The following is a 21,826-nucleotide window of genomic DNA, read 5'->3' on the forward strand; positions in this document are numbered from 1 at the left end:
ACAGACTTCTTTCTGTGTGCATGTAGACTGTGATCATGCCACTGTCTGATGCCTGTGAATGTAGAGAACATTTAGTTTATATCAGTGTTATATTTGGATCACTCCCTGCAGAGATTTCAACCATCCAAAAGTCTGGAAGTGTACTGTAACCCTTATATGCTGTGAACTGCAGTACAATCTAATAATAAGAAAATGACGCCTTGCTTCTGTGGTGTGGAAGAGTGAAATGTGTTCTTATTATATTGGATATACTTTGATATACAGAGTTATATTGACAAAGTTTGTCTGACAAAACAAACTTGCATATCTGACAGATTACGTACTGGCACATCCTGCATCCTCTGAAACCAGTGTTAGAATAAAAAAACCATAACATATTCTTTAATGCAGAATGGCCCATATATGATAAGGAATCCTGGCTTATGGTTCGGCATTGGTAATTAATTAACAATAATAATTTAATTGTTGTTAAAAAACGTTTTTTTTGGTCATAATTTATTATAAGTTATTATAGATGAACATGTTTTTCACATAATGTTATTGTTTGAGCTTTAAAAAGATGACAAGCTACAGTTACTACCATAGTCTTTTTCAGATGGAAAGATTTACAAACATATCATCATGTCATGAGTTCTAACATTTTGTCTGAAAATCAGTATGTCAGTTTTACTCGAGTACCAGCAGTTGCAGTGACAAGACCAAAAAGTTGACACTGAATGGCTCTAAATTGAAAGTGTATACCTTAAAAATACATGATATTCATATGTAATTTTTTCTTTATGTAACAAAAGCAGAGTTCAGCAGAGAAAGACAAAAGTGATGTGAACTGACAATATTTTAATGGGGGGGATAAAAGACTGTAAGTGATCAATGGAGGCGGCGGCCAAGTGATGCCCGATGGACGGCTTTGATGTGGGCATCCTCAGAGGGACGCCGGGGACAAAGCCCTCTTTGAGCGGCACACAGAATGGCAGACACTTCCCTCACCCTCTCTCCCGCTCTCTCACACTCTGTCACTCAACCTCCCTCTTTTCCCTGTGACTCTTCACTTCAGACGCTCACAGACTTCTCTCTCTCTTGATCTACATTCCTCCATTCCAGTGTCACATCAGCCCATATCTTTCTCCCTCTTGCTCTCACATTAATTAATTCAAACAACACCCCCTTTCCTGCCGCCCAGCCAATCACTCTGCCTTCCCTTCCTCTCCCCCCCTCCCTATCTGCATCTCTCTCTCTCTCCCTCCCTCTGTCTCTTTTCATAGAACCAAACCTCTTTGTAATGTCCAGCCTTGGCAAGTTGCACCCGATTTGCTGTCACAGTCTTAATGAATTCATCTGTTTGTGTATTGGCCATGGGAGCATCTCTCCCTCCTCCCTCCCTCTCTTTCCTGTCCGGTCCCCCCTCCCACTTACTGGTGTTCCCCTGGGGGACTCTATATATACCAGGGACCACTCCAGGCACCTATTGTTCCTCTAAGTAAACTTACCGACAGATGCCCTGCACCACAGTGTGGGAGAGAGTCCAAAGAGTCAGGAGGAGGGAGACAGAGAAGGATTTCAAAGAGAAACCTCACAATAAGGACCTGGAAACCCTGCAGGCTCGCCTCACCTCCACCAGCTCTGCGTCCTCTCCTGCCTGTCTGCTTGTTGTCGCTGTGGAGTGGAGGTCTGATGCTCTGACACCATGCTGCTGCTCATATCTCTGCTGCTGATGGGACTCCACTGTTTGCTGGGAGCCCCGGCAGGTCGAGAGGTCTACAGGATGCCTCAGAGCGCTCTCAAAGGTAAGGTGTTTCTCATGTTGCAGTATATTTTAAAGGTAGTGACAACATGACCTGTAAGGGATTATAGTGTAGATATCTGAATAAGCATTTAAGCAGTTCCACACCTCCTGAGGGCTGCAAATAACTAATCAACAATTGCTATGTAGGATATATGCCATAGACAGATCCATTTGTATTAATGCATGATGTTGAGAGCCCCGCACATTAAACACTAGTGATGCGTCAAAAGTGTTGTATCTCTCTGGGAGTAAAGCAGGCAAAACTTGGTGATACTAACGATATCTATTACTACAGCTGACTTACAGGATGTACAAAGAGGCACAACATATATCAATGAATGTTGTGTTTTGCTATAGGCCTCTGTTATTTAAATTGAATTATTGCTGATATTATTTAACAATATTTCATGGTTTAGTGTTTTTCTGAGGAGCAGCAGGTGGCTAACCCTATAACCCTAAAGAAGTAATGCAACACATTTGAGTATGTATTTCAGAACATAAAAACTGTCTTCAAGCTGCAAGGATCAGAAATATCATCAGCTGTATTTGTATGTCATTAGTCTACATTTATAATTGTATCTCATTCTGCACTTTATCAGTCAGGCTTTATGCATGAATACTTTAATCCTGCAGTAAAGCACATTGGTGGGGGACCCCTGGCCTTCCCTGGTTGAAGTGCTGAGTACAGCAGAGCCTTCATACAAACGTGTTTAGAGTGTTTAGAACAAGGGACTCGGGGTCCCAGCCGCCCCTAGGGTCTGTCCCTGCTCGCCAGCCTCTGCCAGCTCAGGCCTTCTAATTAAGTCTTCAATCAGCATTGTTGTTGTTAGTAGCCTATCCTGTGATGTGGCGCGGCACAGAGGGGGGCTGCAGGGTCGGCGGCCCGATTGATGTGAGTCTGCTGAATCCTCACCAGCGCGCTGAGCGTGAGCTAGCTTCCCTAACACGCTGCCAATGAGCTCAAAGAGCAGCATGAGAGAAAGGGGGGTCCTCGCACACATACCAGAAAGCGCCACCAGTTAATACTGATGCTCACATAACGGATGTGGACTCATAATGTTCCCACAGAAAACGCTGGTCTGCAGTTAACGATGAAGTTGTCCCTCCTATTTTGTCAGAATTCAGTCAATGAACATGCATTTATCAAAAAAAAAGTATGAAAGTAGTATCAGTCCGTTATGCAATGAGCCTAGCCATTGCATAAACAAACAATTATTTTTCATAAAACGTTTTTAAATAAGTTTTGATAAACAGTCCCTAACAAGATTTACACTGATAATGTCCAGAACTGCTTTAATTGAGGCATTACCGCAAATGTGTCTTTGTCATTTCACTGTAACTATTTGTCACTTGGCCAACATATAAGCTGATAACATAATATATATATTGGCATATCAGCCTGACCAACACATGAGTCTGGCTCCTGTCTTCTTCTCTATCTTGCCGTACTTGCTTCGCTTCCTTCCCGCCAGCTTGTCTCACATGTTGTTCTTTCTTTTCGGTGTCTCCCTTTCCTCTCCTGCAGCACTCTCTGATCGAGGCACTGTGGTTCTCGAGGCGGCCATGACTAGTGCCCTGTCCACTCTCGACCGGGCATCATCTGAGAGAAGTCGGGCGGAAGCAGGCTGCCGAGGCTGTGTTCCCTGTTTGTTTCAGGACTGTGGACAGCTGTCTGGCTCCTGTTGTAAGTCAAATATGACTCTTTCTTCCACTTATAATCAGTGAGCATCTTGAGCCATGTTGAACCAATGAATGCTTTCTTAGTAAACTCTCCTTCTCTCCCCAACAGCGTCTCCTGCCAATGCCCTTTCAGAGCCCAGCTGTGATGTCATCAGTAAGGCGCAGAAGCTTCAAGATGAAGCTGAGCGGAGTTGGGCTCTTAGTCAGGCCTGTGCATACTACCAGCATCGCTGCCCAGCTGGTGAACTGGACAAAGAGAGCTGCATCAGGATCATGGGGGAGAGCTGCAGCGCCCGGGTGCTCCAGTGCAGCCTGCTGAACACCATGCAGAACCTGGAGCCTGCCACACAGACGCATGCACAGGGTGAGGGGATACATCAGTCATGTCCTCATACAGATGATCTTTGTCTGTGAAAACTACAAGTGTGAGGCTTATTCGCAAAGTGATTCAATGTGTCTTTGTAAAAAGCTGATTTTTCTTACAAATATTACTAACAGCGGCGAAGAAAACAACTACAATAAAATGGCTTAAAAAATATCCCCCCACCTCTGCTTAATGGCAATTCTAAGAAATATGTATACAATGGAAAAATGTTTAGAGGGAAACTTTTAAAGAAAGATGGACACCATTGGTGGAGGAAATATAATAATAATAATGGAAGTATTACAAAGGCTGGATAAAAAAGGAACTGGACTGTGTGACACCCCAAAATAATATAATATGGCTTCTTTAAAATGAAGCCATATTATTTTGAAATGTCCTGGTATATGGATATTTTTTCCTAAGTATATTGGACTGTATTATTGTAATATGTAGGATGACTTTACAGTGTATACAACCCATCTTTTATTTTATTTTATTTTTGCTATACCTGTGTTATTTACGTTCTCAGTGTTATTATTGATTTGACTCCAAACGTTTTGTTTTTTATATTCTCATGTTGATGTTTTGGGGGATTTGAGACCTTACATGTTGTGACCCCTTGTTAAAGAAATTGTTCATCTAAATTGAAATACTATTGGATGTAGGGGGAATGTGAGAAATAACTAATAAAGAATAAGTTAAAAACAAAAAACTGATGTGTCTTCAGTTTGTGACCCTCTGTGTCTCTGTCCCAGCAGCAGTGTGTGGTCAGAGGTCGTCCGCGGTGCAGAACATCACACAGCCTCGCTCCCGGATCGTGGGGGGCTCGCCGGCTCCTCCAGGCAGCTGGCCCTGGCTGGTCAACCTCCAGCTAGATGGTGGCTTGATGTGTGGGGGGGTGCTGGTGGACAGCTCCTGGGTGGTCACTGCAGCTCACTGTTTTGCTGGGTAAGTGTGCATCACTGTTTCTCTGCAACTATAATAAGATATTTGATTGGAGTTTATCATAGTGTTTATCTCTCACTCATTCCCACGTTCTCTTATTGTTTTGACCTCTGTAGCAGCCGGAGTGAGAGCTACTGGACTGCAGTGGTGGGGGAGTTTGACATCACAAAGACGGACCCTGATGAGCAGGTTCTCAAAGTGAACCGCATCATCCCTCATCCTAAGGTAACTATCCGAGGTGAAGATGCATTAGAGGCATAATAGAGTATTACCTCTCCCATTACACCTCCCTGGTTAAACAACCAGATCAGTCATTCTTTCATTTCTTCAATCAATCTTTCTTCACCTCCCACAGTTCAATCCAAAGACATTTAACAACGATATAGCCCTAGTGGAGCTGGCATCCCCAGTCGTCCTGTCTGGTCGTGTGACCCCGGTGTGTCTCCCCTCCGGCATGGAGCCCCCTACTGGCAGTGCGTGTCTGGTGGCAGGCTGGGGCTCCCTCTATGAGGGTGAGTAAGGACATCAATTACCTGGTAGTTCATGATATGTATAGCTTAGTTTTTTGTTTAAAATATGTTTTGGTTTCTTAAAAGTGCTGTTGTATATTGAAACTTATATATATAACATATAACATTTCTGTGTGTTTCTCTACAGATGGTCCATCTGCTGACGTGGTGATGGAGGCCAAGGTGCCTCTGCTGCCTCAGAGCACCTGTAAGAGCGCCCTTGGCAAAGAACTGGTCACAAATACCATGCTGTGTGCTGGCTATCTCTCCGGAGGAATAGACTCATGTCAGGTGGGCAGACCAACATTTCTTATGTGATCTCTCAGGTTATAGTTGGGGGTTCCCTTTAACTACTGACACACCTTTAAAACAGTGCCTAGGTATTTATGTTTGTTGATATGTTTCAGCAACACCCATCATTTTCTATAACGTTTTGGGGTTTTCTGTCATCTTTAGGGTGATTCTGGAGGCCCCTTGATCTACCAGGACCGAATCTCAGGTCGGTTCCAGCTCTTCGGCATTACCTCCTGGGGAGACGGCTGTGGGGAGAAGGGCAAGCCTGGAGTCTACACTCGGGTGTCTGCCTTCTCTGACTGGATTCAGGCTGAGATACACAGTGAGTTTCATGCAACTATAAAACACCACAGAAGCTAAAACAGCTGATATCTAAATATTAAAATATGTAATTAATCTACAATACTACAATCTATGTTTGCATTATTTTTAGAGTCCTTTGGAAGCAGGGAGCCGACCTGCCAGGAGCTTCTGAAGACAACAGAAATGACGGAGGAGGAACAGCGGTCGGAGTTCAGCTCCATCTGTCGTTTCTACACCCTGACCTGCCCCCCCGGTCAGTCAGCCAGCGCCTGCAGCCGGATGGCAGAGGACAAGTGCCTCACCCGCTTTAAGAAATGTCGTAAGTGCTCTAATTTAAAATCTCAGCTTGATGGATGAAGAATAAGACCACTTATTATTTATGTTGCTCAGATTTTGAGTTTTCTTATCTGTTCCCTCTCTGTCATCCAGAGTTGCGTTCGTTCATACAAACCCTGCTAGACTTGCTCCAGAGGGCAGAGGACTACATCCGGGACAAAGTGGACTTGACCTTCTTCACCCAGACTCTTCCTCAGCTGGTGGAGCACATCTACAGCACCGCCTTCATTCACACCAGAGAACGAAGGGACCTGGCCCTGAGCCCCCGTCTCACACAGATTAAAGGTACTTCATTTTTAGATTGTCTTATTCCATTTGATCTGAGAATAAAATCTATAAATATCTTACAGGAAGCCATGCATATACAACTGTACAAAGTCTCTTTAGGTGCATTGATATAATAAGACATTGGGTTTTGAAGTCAGGTTTCTAACATGGTTTTTATTACTTGCAGAACAGCTAGGTGGAGCTATGGTGCCTACACAGCAGGGTCCCTCTCCAGTTCCTCCGTCCTTATTCAGAGAGGTGGGACCCTCAGTGGACGACTGGGAGAAATATCTGAGAAATATTGCTGAGGATCTGGACAAACAACAAAATGACAAATCAGCAGACACCTCCACGCCAAAACGACAAGAGGACAACCTTTTCTTACAGGTATATTACAGGCAACATTTCTGTCTATTTAAACCTGGTAGTTCTGCGTAATTGTCGTTAAAGATACAGCTATATTATTAGTGTTATACTTTTGTAGAATTTCATTTGTTTTGACACACAAAGCTTCATTCGGGAACCTCAATAAAAGCTTTAAATGTCAAAGAAAATCTATAAACATTTCATACATTTTTCAAATATTCAGTTATCCTTATATACAACCTTTTATAGAATCATCTGAATCAGTAATGAGGTACATTTTATGTTTATTGATTCAGTAAAGACCTTTGCAATATCAATATATTTTTTGATAATTTAACTGGGAGGAATCAATTAAATAAAATCAACGCTGACAGTTGCTTTCAACGGCAATTGGGGGAATGTAGGATGCTGTTGATTTAGACATGGAAATTAATTATAATTAATGAAGCTTCACCTAATATCTATCTCTATTTTTGCTCGTCCTCTCCAGACAGAGGATTCCTCGGTACATCAGCTGGAGGCAGAATTTCAATCTTTTATCTCAGCCGTGCGCTCAAAATTGGAATCCAGAGCTGCTCCTCCCATCCTGTCCATGGACACAGTCTACCTCCAGGAGGAGTCTCCCAACAGTCCCCATTCAACGTCTTCTTCCACGGGAGCATCCTCCTCATCCTCACAGGAACCCCAGAAACCTTGGTCTCTTTTAACAGCCCTGATGAATGAGATTCAGAAAGTAAGGACACAAGATGAAGGAGTGACAGAAGATGAGTCACAAAGTGTAACATTGCTAGATAAAGACTCTTCTTCTGATTTAAACTGGAGCGTCACGTCGGAGGATTTTACTTTTGTTGAGAATGGAGACGGAACAGAATTGAAATCTTCAGCGTTACCACTTCCTGTGCAGTCCACGTCTGTGGTCACTGAGGGGGCTCCTCGCTCAGAGACCACCGCTGACCCTAGACAAGCTGTGCAAGCAGGAAAGACTCGAAGTCTGCACAGAATATACCGGAGCCTCCTTCGGAAGAGGCAGACACCTGGGGCCAGTGGGAAAAGTATGTACCACACTTTGTTCTGACTTCCATTAAATACCTTCACAAAACAATGTGTGTAACATTTGTTCTAGAAAAGTTGTTGTTTTTCTCAAATCAAATGTTTTTGTTTGTTCCTGCAGTTTGCCCTGGAGTCAGAGAGACCTCACAGCAGGTCAGCCAGGTCAGAGACTCCTACAGCTGGGTCTTAAGCATCCCGAGCAAAAACCTCCGCATGAGCTTCCAAGAGGTGAACTATAATTTAAGATTGAGAAGTTGACAGAAGTGAATAAGCAATTGATAAAGAGAATTGTGTCTAATGTACGCCTTTTTTCTCTCTCTCTCTCTTTTTCGTTCAGGTGTTAGTTGATCTGAGCTCCAAGAATGATCGAGGACTTTACCAGGCGCGGGTCAGAGCAGTAGTGGGCGGACGACCTTTGACCTTCTACAGTCTTGTGGGCCTAGAGAACGAGTCCTTTTACCGCAGTGTGCCAAGGATAATCTCTGTAGCACTGGACGCACTCAAAGTCTGAGATGACGATGAAAGCACAAAGACTCTCGCAGAGACGTGTTTGCACCAGAAAAGCCTCGTCATGGGACAGAGAGACGCACATAAATGCACACTCACTCAAACTTTCTTCTGTCTTTTGTGAAAAGCATTGATTTGTTTTCCTTCTCTCAGAGCCTGGCTCTAAATGAAAACACAAACTTGAATGTATCAATCCCACTGTCGCCCACCCATCATGCCACAGGATTTTTGTATGTGGTCGGAGATGCAGCGTTGTTTAACTTATAAATCTGTACAAAGTGATAAGTTATTCATATTGTCTTTTGCAAAGGTTGAGCCTCTTGTGAAGCACACAGACTGTAAATATTATTTGTATTCTTACCTGATTCTTACTATATTTATTTGTACAAAGAAAAGCATTTGTATTTTTGTAAAAATCTATATATAAATAAAATTGTTATTGCTATGGCATGTTGAGTGTTGATCGTTAGATATTCAAATAAACTGACAGCAATGCTACTAATCCTTCAGTATTTTGCCACTGTGTACGGCAGTTTGCTGACACGCAAACACACTCTTGAGAGACAGGTGCCGCGGCTGATTGGTTACTGTCGTGACCCAAGATTGACCTCAATCCTCCGACTCTTTAAGGGTAAGCTTTCCCATCAACACTGCAGCTGCCAGTGACCAGCACCCTCTCACCTCTTCCCTGTCTTCACTCGTTATTTCCCGGATGGGGAATTGTAACTGGACGCAGAACTAGGCTGACCTTTAAAGTCTCTTATTGTCTGTCATGAGTCCGAGCATTTCAAGTGAAGACAACTGTTGCTTAAGGAAGTGACACCTTTGAAGCGTAGACAGCCCCGTGTGTTTGCTGTGTGTTGAGTTTTGTCCGACTGGCAAAGTGGTTCCCGAGGCTCAGAGTTTGTCAGCAGTGATGATTGGCTAAATGAGTCGAATAAAAACAAAGTACCTCCACAACTAATATTTGCCCACTAATCTGTGGTAATTTTCTGCCAAATGCTAGGAGGGATATACAGGGAAATAAGTGGGACAGCTGAGTAAACACTCATACATACTCCTGTTGCAACACATCAACTGGTGTGTTTATGTGTGCGTGTGAATTGTGCCAAATCATGCCAGTAACAACTATTTGTGTGACACGCACTGTAGTGAAACAGAGCCTGGCCACTCATCACAGAGGGAGAGCTGTAAAAGGAAGAGATTTATCACCTGTTGTCTTGTCCTCTGTACTGATTTTTAACTTTCTGGCTTGCAGACACGCATGCGTCTAATCTATTGTCTGTGATCCTTTCATTGCAGAAAACACATTTAACCAAGACTTCTGGTGGAAAAACTTATGTTTTATTTATAGATCACTGATGTAGTAAATGTACCCTCACAGTATCCATGAGTTACTTTGTACATTTGTTGTCTGAATGACAACAGCCAGGTGCTAGAAACAGAGTTACAACTTGTGTTTTTTTGATGGTGTACCTTAACACTGTAGGCAGCCAAGCACTAAGTACAATGCCTGAAGTATGTGCGTGTCATGGGTGTGTGTTTGTGTGTGAACGCATTGTGACAGCTGACTATGCAGACCTAGAAATAAACTCTTGGATTCAACCCTAACAATCATCAACTCCCCCACCCACCCCCAACCATTCCTCTAAACCTCCACCCATCCCATCAGCCCCGACTTCTGCTAGGAAACACACACACACATTTAGACACAGACACACACACAGCTTGAGTGCCAGTAAACCCATGGAGTAGTGTGCGTGTGTATCAGATTAGTGATCATTGCTTTGTCTCGGACAGAGCAGCACAAACACTAATGGATTCAGTACCTCCACTCTCCCTGTCACTCTTTGTGAGGGTCTTCATGATTTCTGCCACAGGTAGGCTGCTGTCAGATTTAGGAGTAGCATCTTGTTGCTTAGTTTATCTGGATGTGCATTGTGTTTATATTTGTAAAGCCAGATTATTTTATGTATGTTATTAAGTGCAACATCAATTTCTCAGAAAGGTGTAACATGCTTAATGAAGGTACTTTATTTACATTGAATATTGTGTCGTCAAACTGTAATCAAATTAAGTTAATTCTAACATTAAGGAACAGTTCAAGTACTGCTCTTCCTACTGTTGGGGACATATTTTCCTAGGCCCGCACCTTCGACCCAGTTTGCCTGCAACCTTGGGCTGCTGTGCTCTCAGTGTTTTGTCTCCTGTTCCTGCCTGTTGGCGTCAGCTGATAGAGGTGTTATAGTGCTTTATCTTGTTATGCACAATGTTGATTATTCTCTCAGAACTTGCTAAATACATGTGTCTGGGGTAGAGATCTTCAGTATTGGTTTGGCAACCGCTGTGTCAACTCGTGGCACAGTGTTTGCTATCAAAGTTCCTGCTCTCCACGTGTCTCTCTGAGTCCTGTCTCCATTGCTTCAGGAGTTTCCATCACACCTACTACTAATTATATTTGCATTTTCACAACCAACAAAAAGTAGTACTCAACTCTCGGCCAAATGTTATTACAGAGGTTGCAGTACACTAAGCGTCACTCTTCACTAAACGGCCCCAGGTTCAGTGAGGAATCAAACAACAACGATGTACCTTTGATGTAAATATAAATTGTTACCCAATTGTAATTCATTATTTGGCAAGGCATGTGTACACAAAGTTGGACCATACTCATGCTGTGTGAGTTTGCTCTGCTTTATAGTCCATTGTAGTAGACTTCATGCGGGTTCCAGTTTTATACTCGTCTTAGGGGACTATCAGGTGATTGCTGTATTATCTTTGCTGATACAAGTATAAAGTGGTACCGAGTGATGCTTTGTATCAGCGATGTTATACAGTACATACTTGAAGTGTATTAGGGAGACTGATAAGAGGCAGGTTAAAAAAACGGTACTTAGATTTGATGTAGCACAAGCATGGCTTCTAGTCCGTAGCATAGATCAAGCACCAACAACGGAGGATCTTACCTATACAGCACTCCACTGATCATTACATTACATTGCATTTAGCTGACGCTTTTATCCAAAGCGACTTACAATAAGTGCGTTCGACCAACAAAATACAACTTGAAGAAAACAGAATCATATAAGTACATCAGGCTTCATAGAGCAAAAACATTTCAAGTGCTACTCAACTGGCTTTAGATAAGCCAGTCCTTTATTAGTATAAAAGTGCTTCGTTAATAGTTCTATCGCTCGAAGTGGAGTCGAAAGAGATGAGTTTTCAGTCTGCGCCGGAAGATGTGCAAGCTATCTGCCGTCCTGATGTCAATGGGGAGCTCATTCCACCATCCTGGAGCCAGGACAGCAAACCCACGTGTTTTCGCCGATGGGAACTTGGGTCCCCCTCGCAGTGAGGGCGCAGCGAGTCGTTTGGCTGATGCAGAGCGTAGTGCACGTGCTGGGGTGTACGGTTTAACCATGTCCTGGATGTACGAAGGGCCAGATCCATTCGCAGCATGGTAAGCAAGTACCAGTGTCTTGAAGTGGATTCTAGCAGTTACCGGAAGCCAGTGAAGGGAGCGGAGGAGCGGAGTAGTGTGGGAAAATGTAGGAAGGTTGAAGACCAGACGAGCCGCTGCATTCTGGATGAGCTGCAGAGGTCGGATGGCACATGCAGGTAGACCAGCCAGGAGGGAGTTGCAGTAGTCTAGGCGTGAGATGACGAGAGCCTGGACCAGAACCTGAGTCGCTTTCTGTGTCAGCTGGGGATGTATCTTCCTGATGTTGTAAAGCGTGTATCTGCAGCAACGGGTTGTAGCAGCGATGTTTGCAGTGAAGGACAGGTTGTTATCTAGGGTCACACCCAGATTCCTTGCAGTCTGAGTCGGGGAAACAACTGAGGTGCCGATGTTGATTGTTAGGTCAAGAGTGGGACAATCTTTTCCCGGAAGGAAGAGCAGCTCAGTCTTGTCAAGTTTGAGCTTGAGGTGATGAGCAGACATCCACTGAGAGATGTCAGCTAGACAAGCAGAGATGCGTGCGACGACCTGGGTCTCTGAGCGGGGAAAGGACAGAATTAATTGGGTGTCGTCAGCGTAGCAGTGGTAAGAAAAACCATGCGGGCTAATGACTGATCCGAGCGAGTTTGTGTACAGGGAGAAGAGGAGGGGACCAAGAACAGAGCCCTGAGGGACCCCTGTAGTTAATTGACAAGGGTCGGACTCAGACCCTCTCCAAGTCACCCTGTAGGTACGGTCTTTCAGGTATGAGGTGAGGAGGGAAAGTGCAGAGCCTGAAACTCCAAGTTTTTGGAGAGTGCGAAGGAGGATCTGATGATTCACCGTGTCGAATGCAGCAGACAGGTCCAACAGGATGATGACAGAGGAGAGGGATGCAGTTTTGGCAGTGTGCAGTTCCTCCGTGACAGCAATGAGAGCAGTTTCTGTGGAGTGACCTGCCTTGAAACCAGACTGGTGCGGATCCAGAAGGTTGTTCTGATTGAGATAACAGGAGAGTTGTTTAAAGACAGCGCGTTCAAGTGATTTAGACAGGAACGGGAGGAGAGAGACAGGCCTGTAGTTTATAACATCAGACGGGTTGAGAGTGGGTTTCTTTAGGAGAGAGTTTACTCTTGCCTCCTTGAGACTATTTGGAAAGTGACCAGAAGTTAGAGAAGTGTTGATGAAGTGGGTGAGAAACGGTAGAATATCAGGAGCGATAGTCTGAAGGAGGTTTGAAGGGATAGGGTCCAGAGGACAGGTGGTAGGGTAATGAGGGTAAGAACCTCACTTGGAGAGAGAGGGGAAAAGGAGGTTAGTGTGTTGGTGGGAGGAGGGTCTGGTGACCCAGCAGTGAGTAAAGGTGAGTCAGAAAAAGAAGAGCGAATATCATCAACCTTTTTTTCAAAGTGGGTAAAAAAGTCGCTTGACAGAAGTTAGGAGGGGGGAGGGGCTTTTGGAGGGTCCAAGAGGGTGGAGAAGATGGAGAAAAGTTTTTTAGGATTGGAATAGGAAGATTGGATCTTATCCTGAAAGAAAGTGCTTTTTGCCTGAGAGATCGAAGCAGAGAAAGAGGAGAGGAGAGCTTGATAGGTTAGGAGGTCGTCACGGTGTTTGGATTTCCACCGTTTCCGCTCTGCTGCCCTAAGGACGGTTCTATTAGCACGCAGTGCATCATTTAGCCAGGGAGCAGGAGGGGACTGACGAGCCTGCCGAGATGTGAGAGGACAGAGCGAGTCCAGAGTGGATGAGAGAGTAGAGAGGAGAGTTTCTGCAGCAGAGTTTGGAGGCAGGAGTTGGAACGAGTCAGAGGAAGGGAGGGCTGAGAGCACCGACGAGGCAAAGGTAGAGGGGGAGAGGGAGCGAAGATTACGGCGGACAAGTGCAGGATGAGAAGAGATTAGTTTGTTATGTTTGGAAAGGGGTAGAGAGAATGAAATGAAGAAGTGATCGGATGTGTGGAGCGGGTTTACAGAGAGGTTAGAAGTAGCGCAGTTCCTTGAGAATATGAGATCAAGGACATTGCCAGCTTTATGAGTCGGTGGGGACGGAGACAGTGAGAAAGCAAAGGCGGTTAACAGAGATGTTAGTTCGTCTATCTTCCCTGTCTGGAGGTTGAAGTCTCCGAGAAGTACAGCGGGAGGGCCAGTTTCAGGGATGTGTGAGAGGAGATTATCTAATTCCTCCAAGAAGTCCCCCAAGGGGCCTGGTGGATGGTAGAGAACAACAATGGTTAACTGTATAGGATGGGTTACTGTGACGACATGGAATTCAAAGGTGGAAGGAGTGAAGTTAGGTAGCTTGAAGAGGGAAAAGCTCCATTTGGGAGAGAGCAGGAGACCAGTGCCACCTCCTCTGCCAGTTGGTCTGGGTGTATGGGAGAAGGAATATGCAGTGGAGAGAGCTGCTGGGGTGGATGTGTTGGATGGAGTAATCCAGGTCTCAGTGAGAGCAAGGAAATCCAGAGACTGCAGGGAGGCGTAGCCAGAGATGAAGTCAGCCTTAGGAACAGCTGACTGGCAATTCCACAGGCCACCTGAAACTAGATGTTGGATCTCAGTGGAGCATGTGGGATAGATGAGAGCAGGCCGGTTATATCGATTACGAGATACACGGGGCCAGTGATAATTGCGAGAAGACACATGAACAGGAATGGAGAAAATACACATGATTATAGCATGAGGGGCTAAACAACCAAATAAAAATAAAACAAAATAAAAACACCAGCGATACTTAGCTCAATCAAAGTAGGATTTGCCTCCTCTTTGCCTCCCTCGTGACTCCTGTAGGACTCTAATGTCTTTGCCAGTCTTAACCTGTCTGACGCTGAAGCTGACGCTCCAGGAAAGTGCTACCTAAAATGGACACCTGATTGCTCAGTTCTCACTGCTGATCATGTCTCTCAAACTTTACACATCTAGTTTTTAAGCAGTTTTGTTCACAATGTGTCGAGCCCAAACTGAGATAACCCTGTTGACAATAATAAGACATCATCAGGGTTATTTTACAAACTTTGGAAACCTCTCTCTAGAGCCACAGGAGACATTAAGCAACTCATTCATTAGGCTTCAAACTGAGACTAATATGTAAAATGGATGGAGCACTCTTTGATTTAGTCCCTTTTCTATCACTTGTCTCTCATATGTTCCTGCAGCATCAGCGCTCAACCTTGAAGGGGAACTTTTCAAGGATTTAATAAAGGGCTACAACAAGAACATCCGCCCGATGGAGAACAGCGGGGACATCACTCAGGTCGACATCAAAATGACTCTCACTAACCTCATCTCTCTGGTGAGTGAAGTTCAGTCTGGTGTTTTCGATTGGTGCCCGTGGTTATTTGAGCATTATGGGTAACACTATGTACTAACCCTATCTTCCTTCAGAGTGAAAAGGAGGAGGCCCTGACAACAAGCGTCTGGATAGAAATGGTAACCTTACACACACCTCACCTGTTGGATTCTTTGTAGCTGCTTTGCACTGATTTCAAACCCACTGTATATCTGTTTGTAGCAATGGTGTGACTACAGGCTCAGATGGGACCAACCGCCCAGGTCAGCGCTCTATGGGAACATCACCTCTGAGCTGCGGATGCCCTCCAAGAGCATCTGGCTGCCTGAAGTCATACTGGAGAACAAGTGAGTGTGAACAATTTTTGTTTCAGGCAATGGATCAGCCACACATTTAATAAGCACATTTTCCCAGGCAGTCACTAAAACTTCAACTGCAGCTCAGAAGAACTATCTTATAAGATGTAGTTAGCATTGATGTGTAACTTATCACAATGAGTTTAAAAGCTTTGAAAGCAAACAAATAGTAGTATACAGACTTTTTTTGTGGGTATGTTATTGTTGTAATCACAGTCATTTAAAAGTGACATAACTCAGCCATACAAACTAAAGGGGCAGATTTAAAAAAAAGATGTGTTATTTCAATGCATTGACTATATTTACCTGCTGGTACATCATGAGCTAATGGGTAGAAATACAGTGTTTAAGATTTCAAAGAAAGGAAATTGAGTAAGTGTTTGTTTTTTGTTTTTCTTCAGTTGTTAATCTTTGTATTTCTCACTTCCTGTGGGCAGAAAAGTGTAACACTCCATCAGACACTAATTTAGTCAAAAGTATTTTAATCAAGTGCAGCTATAATGTTTACTTCTGCCTGTATACATAAGAAAAACACACTGTAGAAGCAAATGTGTGTGAGTGTGTGTGTGTGAGTTCCCCTCTGTTCTAACCTGTGCACAGTATCGATGGACAGTTCGAAGTGGCTCTGTACTGCAACGCTCTGGTGTCTCCTAACGGCTGCGTGTACTGGCTGCCTCCCGCCATCTACCGCAGTGCTTGTGCCATCACCGTCAACTACTTTCCATTTGACTGGCAGAACTGCACCATGGTCTTCCGGTGAGTAGAGACAAAATCTGTTAGGATTTGATGATTGTCAAGCTACTATAATATTAAAAAGCACCTCCGGTTTACCCACAATCTTGCAGTAATTTAGAGAAAAGCAAGATAAGATTTAACATTTTAGAAACCAAAGAGTAGAAGTGCATGTTAAATGACCACGAAAACTGGCTGCAATGTAAGGACACAGATAAACAACTCAATATAGAGTTTAATACATTGCAAAAAATATGTGAACTAGATTTATGTTAAGGATTTAGTTATACCCTACTATATAGAAGGCTTTACAATAAAGTTAAGTTCCAAGAACATTTTATTAAAGTTAAATGAATATGTTGAAGGAAGTTTTTCCATTAATTAGCACTTATTTATTAAATATTATGAATATGTCTTTATTATCAGGCTATGTTCCACAATCATTCAAAGTAGCAGTGATAAAACCGCTTCTTAAAAAGCACAACCTCGATCCAGAGGTTTTAGCCAATTATAGACCTATTTCCAATCTTCCGTTCCTCTCAAAGATTCTTGAGAAAGCGGTCGCAAAACAGTTGTGTGATTACTTAAAAAACAATGATTTATTTGAAGCTTTTCAGTCTGGCTTTAGAACACAAATAGCACAGAGACAGCTCTGGTTAAAGTCACAAATGACATTCTAATAGCCTCTGACAAGGGACGTGTCTCTATTCTTGTTTTGCTCGATCTCAGTGCTGCATTTGATACTATCGACCATGATATCTTATTGCAAAGACTAGAGCACTTAGTTGGCATACAGGGAACTGCTTTAGACTGGTTTAGGTCCTATCTATCTGAACGCTCTCAGTTTGTACGTGTCAATGATGAATCTTCCACGCAAACCAAAGTTAGCCATGGAGTGCCACAGGGCTCAGTGCTCGGACCTATTTTGTTCACATTATATATGCTTCCGTTAGGCAATATTATAAGGAATCATTCTGTAAACTTTCATTGTTATGCGGATGATACTCAACTATATTTATCAATCAAGCCTGATGAAATTAATCATCTAAATAAAATTCAAGACTGCCTTAAGGACTTAAAAACGTGGATGACCTTAAACTTTTTGATGTTAAACACGACCAAAACTGAAGTTATTGTACTTGGCCCGAAGAATCTACGAAACAAATTATCTAAGGATATACTAACTATTAATTTGGCCTCCAGTGAGACTGTAAGGAATCTTGGTGTTATATTTGATCAGGATTTATCCTTTAACGCCCACATAAAATCAATTTCAAGGACCGCCTACTTCCATCTACGTAACATTGCAAAAATCAAGCATATCTTGCCTCAAAACGATGCAGAGAAACTAGTCCATGCATTTGTTACTTCAAGGCTGGATTATTGTAACTCTTTATTATCAGGGTGTACCAAGAAGTCAGTCAAGTCGCTTCAGCTGATTCAAAATGCTGCGGCTCGTGTACTAACCAGAGTTAGGAAAAGGGACCACATTACTCCTGTTCTGGCTGCCTTACACTGGCTCCCTATAGAACACAGGATAGAATTTAAAACTCTTCTTCTCGCCTACAAAGCCCTTAATGGGCAGGCGCCATCTTACCTTAAAGAACTCATTATACCCTACTGTCATACTAGGGCATTGCGTTCCAAGAATGCAGGGTTGTTGGTTGTTCCTAGAGTCTCTAAAAGTACAATGGGAGCCAGAGCCTTTTCTTATCAAGCTCCACATTTGTGGAATCAGCTTCCAGTTTGTGTTCGGGCGGCAGACACCCTATCCGTTTTTAAGAGTGCGCTTAAGACCTTCCTTTTTGATAAAGCTTATAGTTAGGGCTGATTAGATTCAGCCCCTAGTTTTGCTGATATAGGCTTAGTTTGTCGGGGGACATCTTACTTCTTCCTTCTCTCTGTCTATACCTGTGTACTCTCATGTTCCGATTAACCCAGCTTCCCCAAATGTCTTTCTTTTTGGTGTCTATATACGCCGGGATCCGGAGTCATGGATGATCCTGCGCTCCTCTGTCCTGGATCGCGAGCCCTGGATCTTGAGTCGTGGCTGTGGTCCTGGATCATAGGTCCTGGATGGATATCCTCGTGGATTCATCTTCCTATTATACACACATGCATTTCCAAACATTTGGACTACCTATGTTGCAAATGTATTATCTTTTCAATTTACACACGGCATCTATTGCACGTCTGTCCGTCCTGGGAGAGGGATCCCTCCTCTGTTGCTCTCCCTGAGGTTTCTCCCATTTTTCCCTTTAAACTGTGGGTTTTCTTCGGAAGTTTTTCCTTGTACGATGTGAGGGTCTAAGGACAGAGGGTGTCGTATTGTCCTACTGATATTTTGTACAAACTGTAAAGTCCACTGAGACAAATGTAACATTTGTGATATTGGGCTATATAAATAAACATTGATTGATTGATATGTTAAATGAAAACAATGGATAAAAGCAAAGGAATTGAAATCGACAGACCAGCTGCTGACCAGTTTCATTTCTAATCATTTAGACTCTTGACCATCGGTTCAGATCTCTATGTCAGGTTTCTCTTTGTGATTTAAATAGCATCCAGTGTCCTAACCAGGGACAATGATTCCTTCATTCACGGTCCCTTTTCACCATGCTGTCTTGTAAAAGGGAATAAATGGCTGTGTTTGTTGTGGTGTCAGACAGAACATATGTCTTCTCGCTGTGTTCAGCTCCCAGACGTACAGTGCCAACGAGATCAAACTGGTTCTCAAAGAGGAGGACAACCACACGCTGGAGTGGGTGGACATTGACCCAGAGGCTTTCACAGGTACAGAAGAGTTTAAAAGACAGTGTTTATATTGAAACTTATTACAAATGATTGTGTTGCAAAATGTTTAACTTCCATCTTAACTTGTTTTTAGAGAATGGAGAGTGGGCCATCAAGCATAGGCCGGCTAAGACGCTGATCAACACTCAGCACACTAAGGATGAGCTGGAGTACCAGGAGGTGGTCTTCTTCCTCATCATCCAGAGGAAGCCCCTCTTCTACGTCATTAACATCATCGCTCCCTGTGTGCTCTTCTCTTCCCTCTGCCTCCTAGTCTACTTCTTACCTGCCAAAGGTCTGTTTGCTAACTTTGTGAAACTTTCTAAAAGCCTAATAGTCACTCAGACCTCCAACACATTAACCTCATCATGATTTTCCTAGCTCTCATCATCAAGGTTTTCTCCAAATGTTATGCGGTAGACAAGAAAAGTCTGGCTCCTTTAGGTTACACATTTCTGTTTTCATTACCACTGACCAATGAATATTTGTTTTGCAGCTGGGGGTCAGAAGTGCACCATGTCTATTGCCACTCTTCTGGGCCAGACTGTGTTTCTCTTCCTTATCGCCAAGAAGGTTCCAGAGACTTCCAGGGCAGTGCCCCTGATTGGAAAGTACGTTTGTGTGATCACTCAAAGAGTTTTGGTTCAAATACAGCTGACCTGAAGTGAGAAAAAAATGTGATTGATGAACATTTGACTGCAGGTATTTGATGTTTGCGATGTCAGTGACAACCACGGTGGTGATGAACTGTGTGGTAGTCCTCAACGTTTCCCTGAGAACCCCAAACACTCACAAAATGACAGACAATGTCAGAAAGGTAAGACTGTGTGTAGACCAAACCCTGGCCTTTTCTAAATGCAATTTCCATTAAGAAGCTACTGAATGAACATCCTGTGAAGCAAACACAGGTCTATTTGCCACTGGATTACCCTCTGACCCTGTATCCTCCTCAGATCTTCCTAAACATCCTGCCTCGGCTGCTGAAGATGCAGATGCAACCCTGGAAACCAAACAGTGACAACGCTTCAGAACCTGGCAACGGTGAAAATCATGTCACAGACAGGAACAACGTGTTCCTGGTGCCCTGCCGACGCCGCAGCTCCATGAGCCTCATTAGCAAGGCGGAGGAATACGTGTTCAAAACAGCTCGATCTGAACTCATGTTTACCAGACTCAAAGACAGAAACGGACTGATGAAGTCAGTATTAGAGAGGATACGTAAGTATTTAAACAAGTGCAAAGCAATTCTTCACCCCCAAATTGTAATAATAATAATAATGTTTTTATCACGACTTCAATGTGAACAAATAATTGGTTAAACTGTCAATAGTGAGCGGGGTTTTACTAAAGCACATCAGCTTAAAAACTTGCAGACGCCTGTGTATTATAATCAAAGCTTTTCTAGTTGTATGCTCAGTACTTCCCAAACCAAAAACTATTTAAAACCCCCTCCTCATTAACAGTCTCAGGTTTGCGCAGATACTTTTCATCTGGACTCCTTGTATTTCTTGATATAGTTGTGCTGTTGTTGAATCCAGACCAAGTTGACTTTGGTTCATGAGGAATTTTGTTCACTGTGAAAGCCTTTTGTGAGATGTATTCAAGAACTCAAGGTAACAGAGGTTGAATAATGTGTATGCAAAAGATAATTTAGGAGTGAAGTCTTCCATTAAAGTGCCTATGAAAGTGTGTTCTCCTTTTCATGAACATCTGGTGTTATGTACACAGATGATGGGCTGGAGGGGGGCTCAGCTGAGCAGCTCAGTGCCAGCCTGGCAAAGGCCTCTCCACAGCTGAAGCAGTGTGTGGCCTCCTGCAAACACATAGCCGAGACTGCAAGAAAACAGAACAACTTCCAAAGTGTGAGTTCTACATTTCAATATGTGCTGATCTTCTTAGGTTAATCAACATCAGTGATAATCTCCCATTTTCTTCCTGCTCCAGGAGAACGAAGAGTGGTTCCTGGTCGCCCGGGTGATCGACAGGGTCTGCTTCATTGTCATGGTGTCAGTGTTTTTTATCGGCACGATTGGGATCTTCCTGATGGGTCATTTCAACCAGCCCCCCTCCTCGCCTTTCCCCGGGGATCCCAAGAGGTATCTCCCTCTAATAAACAACCTCACTGATCTAACTGAGAGTGGGATGGGAGCAAACTTCTTGGGGTGAACTAAGAGAAAACTTCCAGATGTAATCCTTTTTCAATCAAAAGTCGGAATCTGAGGATGTCCGTCAGTGATCCTTCGCTTTGAGACGAGGACACAGAGATAATAGAGAAGATTTGGGGGTCTTTCCGACTATCACAAGTCAAAAATGCTTGTTCATGTTGATAAAGGATCCACTGCACAGTTTTCTGGATGCCAGTATGATCGATGGTGACGCACAGTACTGGTATCAGCTGTCACTGATTTTTGGGGTTGAGAATACTTGTTGCGTAAAAAGCTGTATAAGAAAATGTGCTCTTCCTGTCACAAGCCCAGTGTTTGATGTAAGTCTACATTTTTTTCCTGCTGATGATAAAATCTTAGGCCATCATGATAACCTACTGTACATGAGACACATGTTGATCACAGATGTAAACAGTGAAAACATGTTTTGTTTTTTAAATAAAAGTACTTCTATTATTGGTCAATTGCTCAGTCTCAGACTTTTCTTAATCATGTGTTTAACACCTTTTTTGTGGCACATATAGAGCACTAACAGCCCCCAGGCTACCCCAAAACACAGACCCACTGCACAGCCCCCCCACCTCTGGTAGCAGGATTTCAATTACATGGCCGAGCGGGGTCTTTTTTAACCCAACAAAAGGCAGAT

The 21,826-nt window shown here is 43.5% G+C and overlaps 2 protein-coding genes across 2 annotated transcripts; both read left to right on the forward strand.

The window, feature by feature from the left end:
- The first annotated feature begins 1,492 nt into the window (after nt 1–1,492).
- On the forward strand, nt 1,493–8,758 carry prss56 (serine protease 56). Its single transcript, XM_034196158.1, has 14 exons — nt 1,493–1,784; nt 3,309–3,467; nt 3,573–3,827; nt 4,586–4,775; nt 4,889–4,997; nt 5,128–5,284; nt 5,430–5,572; nt 5,738–5,897; nt 6,009–6,197; nt 6,308–6,499; nt 6,669–6,868; nt 7,338–7,899; nt 8,019–8,125; nt 8,235–8,758. Exons 1-14 carry the CDS (start codon nt 1,685–1,687, stop codon nt 8,406–8,408), a joined length of 2,697 nt encoding a protein of 898 aa, XP_034052049.1. The 5' UTR covers nt 1,493–1,684; the 3' UTR covers nt 8,409–8,758.
- Nucleotides 8,759–10,088: 1,330 nt separating this feature from the next.
- Nucleotides 10,089–21,647, forward strand: chrng (cholinergic receptor, nicotinic, gamma). Its single transcript, XM_034195938.1, has 12 exons — nt 10,089–10,284; nt 14,998–15,134; nt 15,227–15,271; nt 15,354–15,478; nt 16,088–16,243; nt 18,918–19,015; nt 19,110–19,310; nt 19,512–19,626; nt 19,718–19,832; nt 19,969–20,233; nt 20,744–20,877; nt 20,960–21,647. The coding sequence occupies exons 1-12, from the start codon at nt 10,221–10,223 to the stop codon at nt 21,179–21,181; spliced, it is 1,677 nt and encodes a 558-aa protein (XP_034051829.1). The 5' UTR covers nt 10,089–10,220; the 3' UTR covers nt 21,182–21,647.
- The last annotated feature ends 179 nt before the right edge of the window (nt 21,648–21,826 follow it).

This window comes from Gymnodraco acuticeps, unplaced genomic scaffold (genome assembly GCF_902827175.1).
Source record: "Gymnodraco acuticeps unplaced genomic scaffold, fGymAcu1.1, whole genome shotgun sequence".
Classification (NCBI taxonomy): domain Eukaryota; kingdom Metazoa; phylum Chordata; class Actinopteri; order Perciformes; family Bathydraconidae; genus Gymnodraco; species Gymnodraco acuticeps.

What these genes read in the sequence shown, in the direction of transcription:
- prss56 (XM_034196158.1), top strand. Translation starts at nt 1,685, where the DNA reads ATGCTGCTGCTCATATCTCTGCTGCTGATGGGACTCCACTGTTTGCTG. An exon ending in GCATCATCCCTCATCCTAAG is followed by an intron (nt 4,998 to 5,127) that starts GTAACTATCCGA and finishes CACCTCCCACAG; the next exon opens with TTCAATCCAAAGACATTTAA. An exon ending in ACCTGGGGCCAGTGGGAAAA is followed by an intron (nt 7,900 to 8,018) that starts GTATGTACCACA and finishes TTGTTCCTGCAG; the next exon opens with TTTGCCCTGGAGTCAGAGAG.
- chrng (XM_034195938.1), top strand. Translation starts at nt 10,221, where the DNA reads ATGGATTCAGTACCTCCACTCTCCCTGTCACTCTTTGTGAGGGTCTTC. An exon ending in CTTCATGATTTCTGCCACAG is followed by an intron (nt 10,285 to 14,997) that starts GTAGGCTGCTGT and finishes ATGTTCCTGCAG; the next exon opens with CATCAGCGCTCAACCTTGAA. An exon ending in GCAGTGCCCCTGATTGGAAA is followed by an intron (nt 19,627 to 19,717) that starts GTACGTTTGTGT and finishes ATTTGACTGCAG; the next exon opens with GTATTTGATGTTTGCGATGT.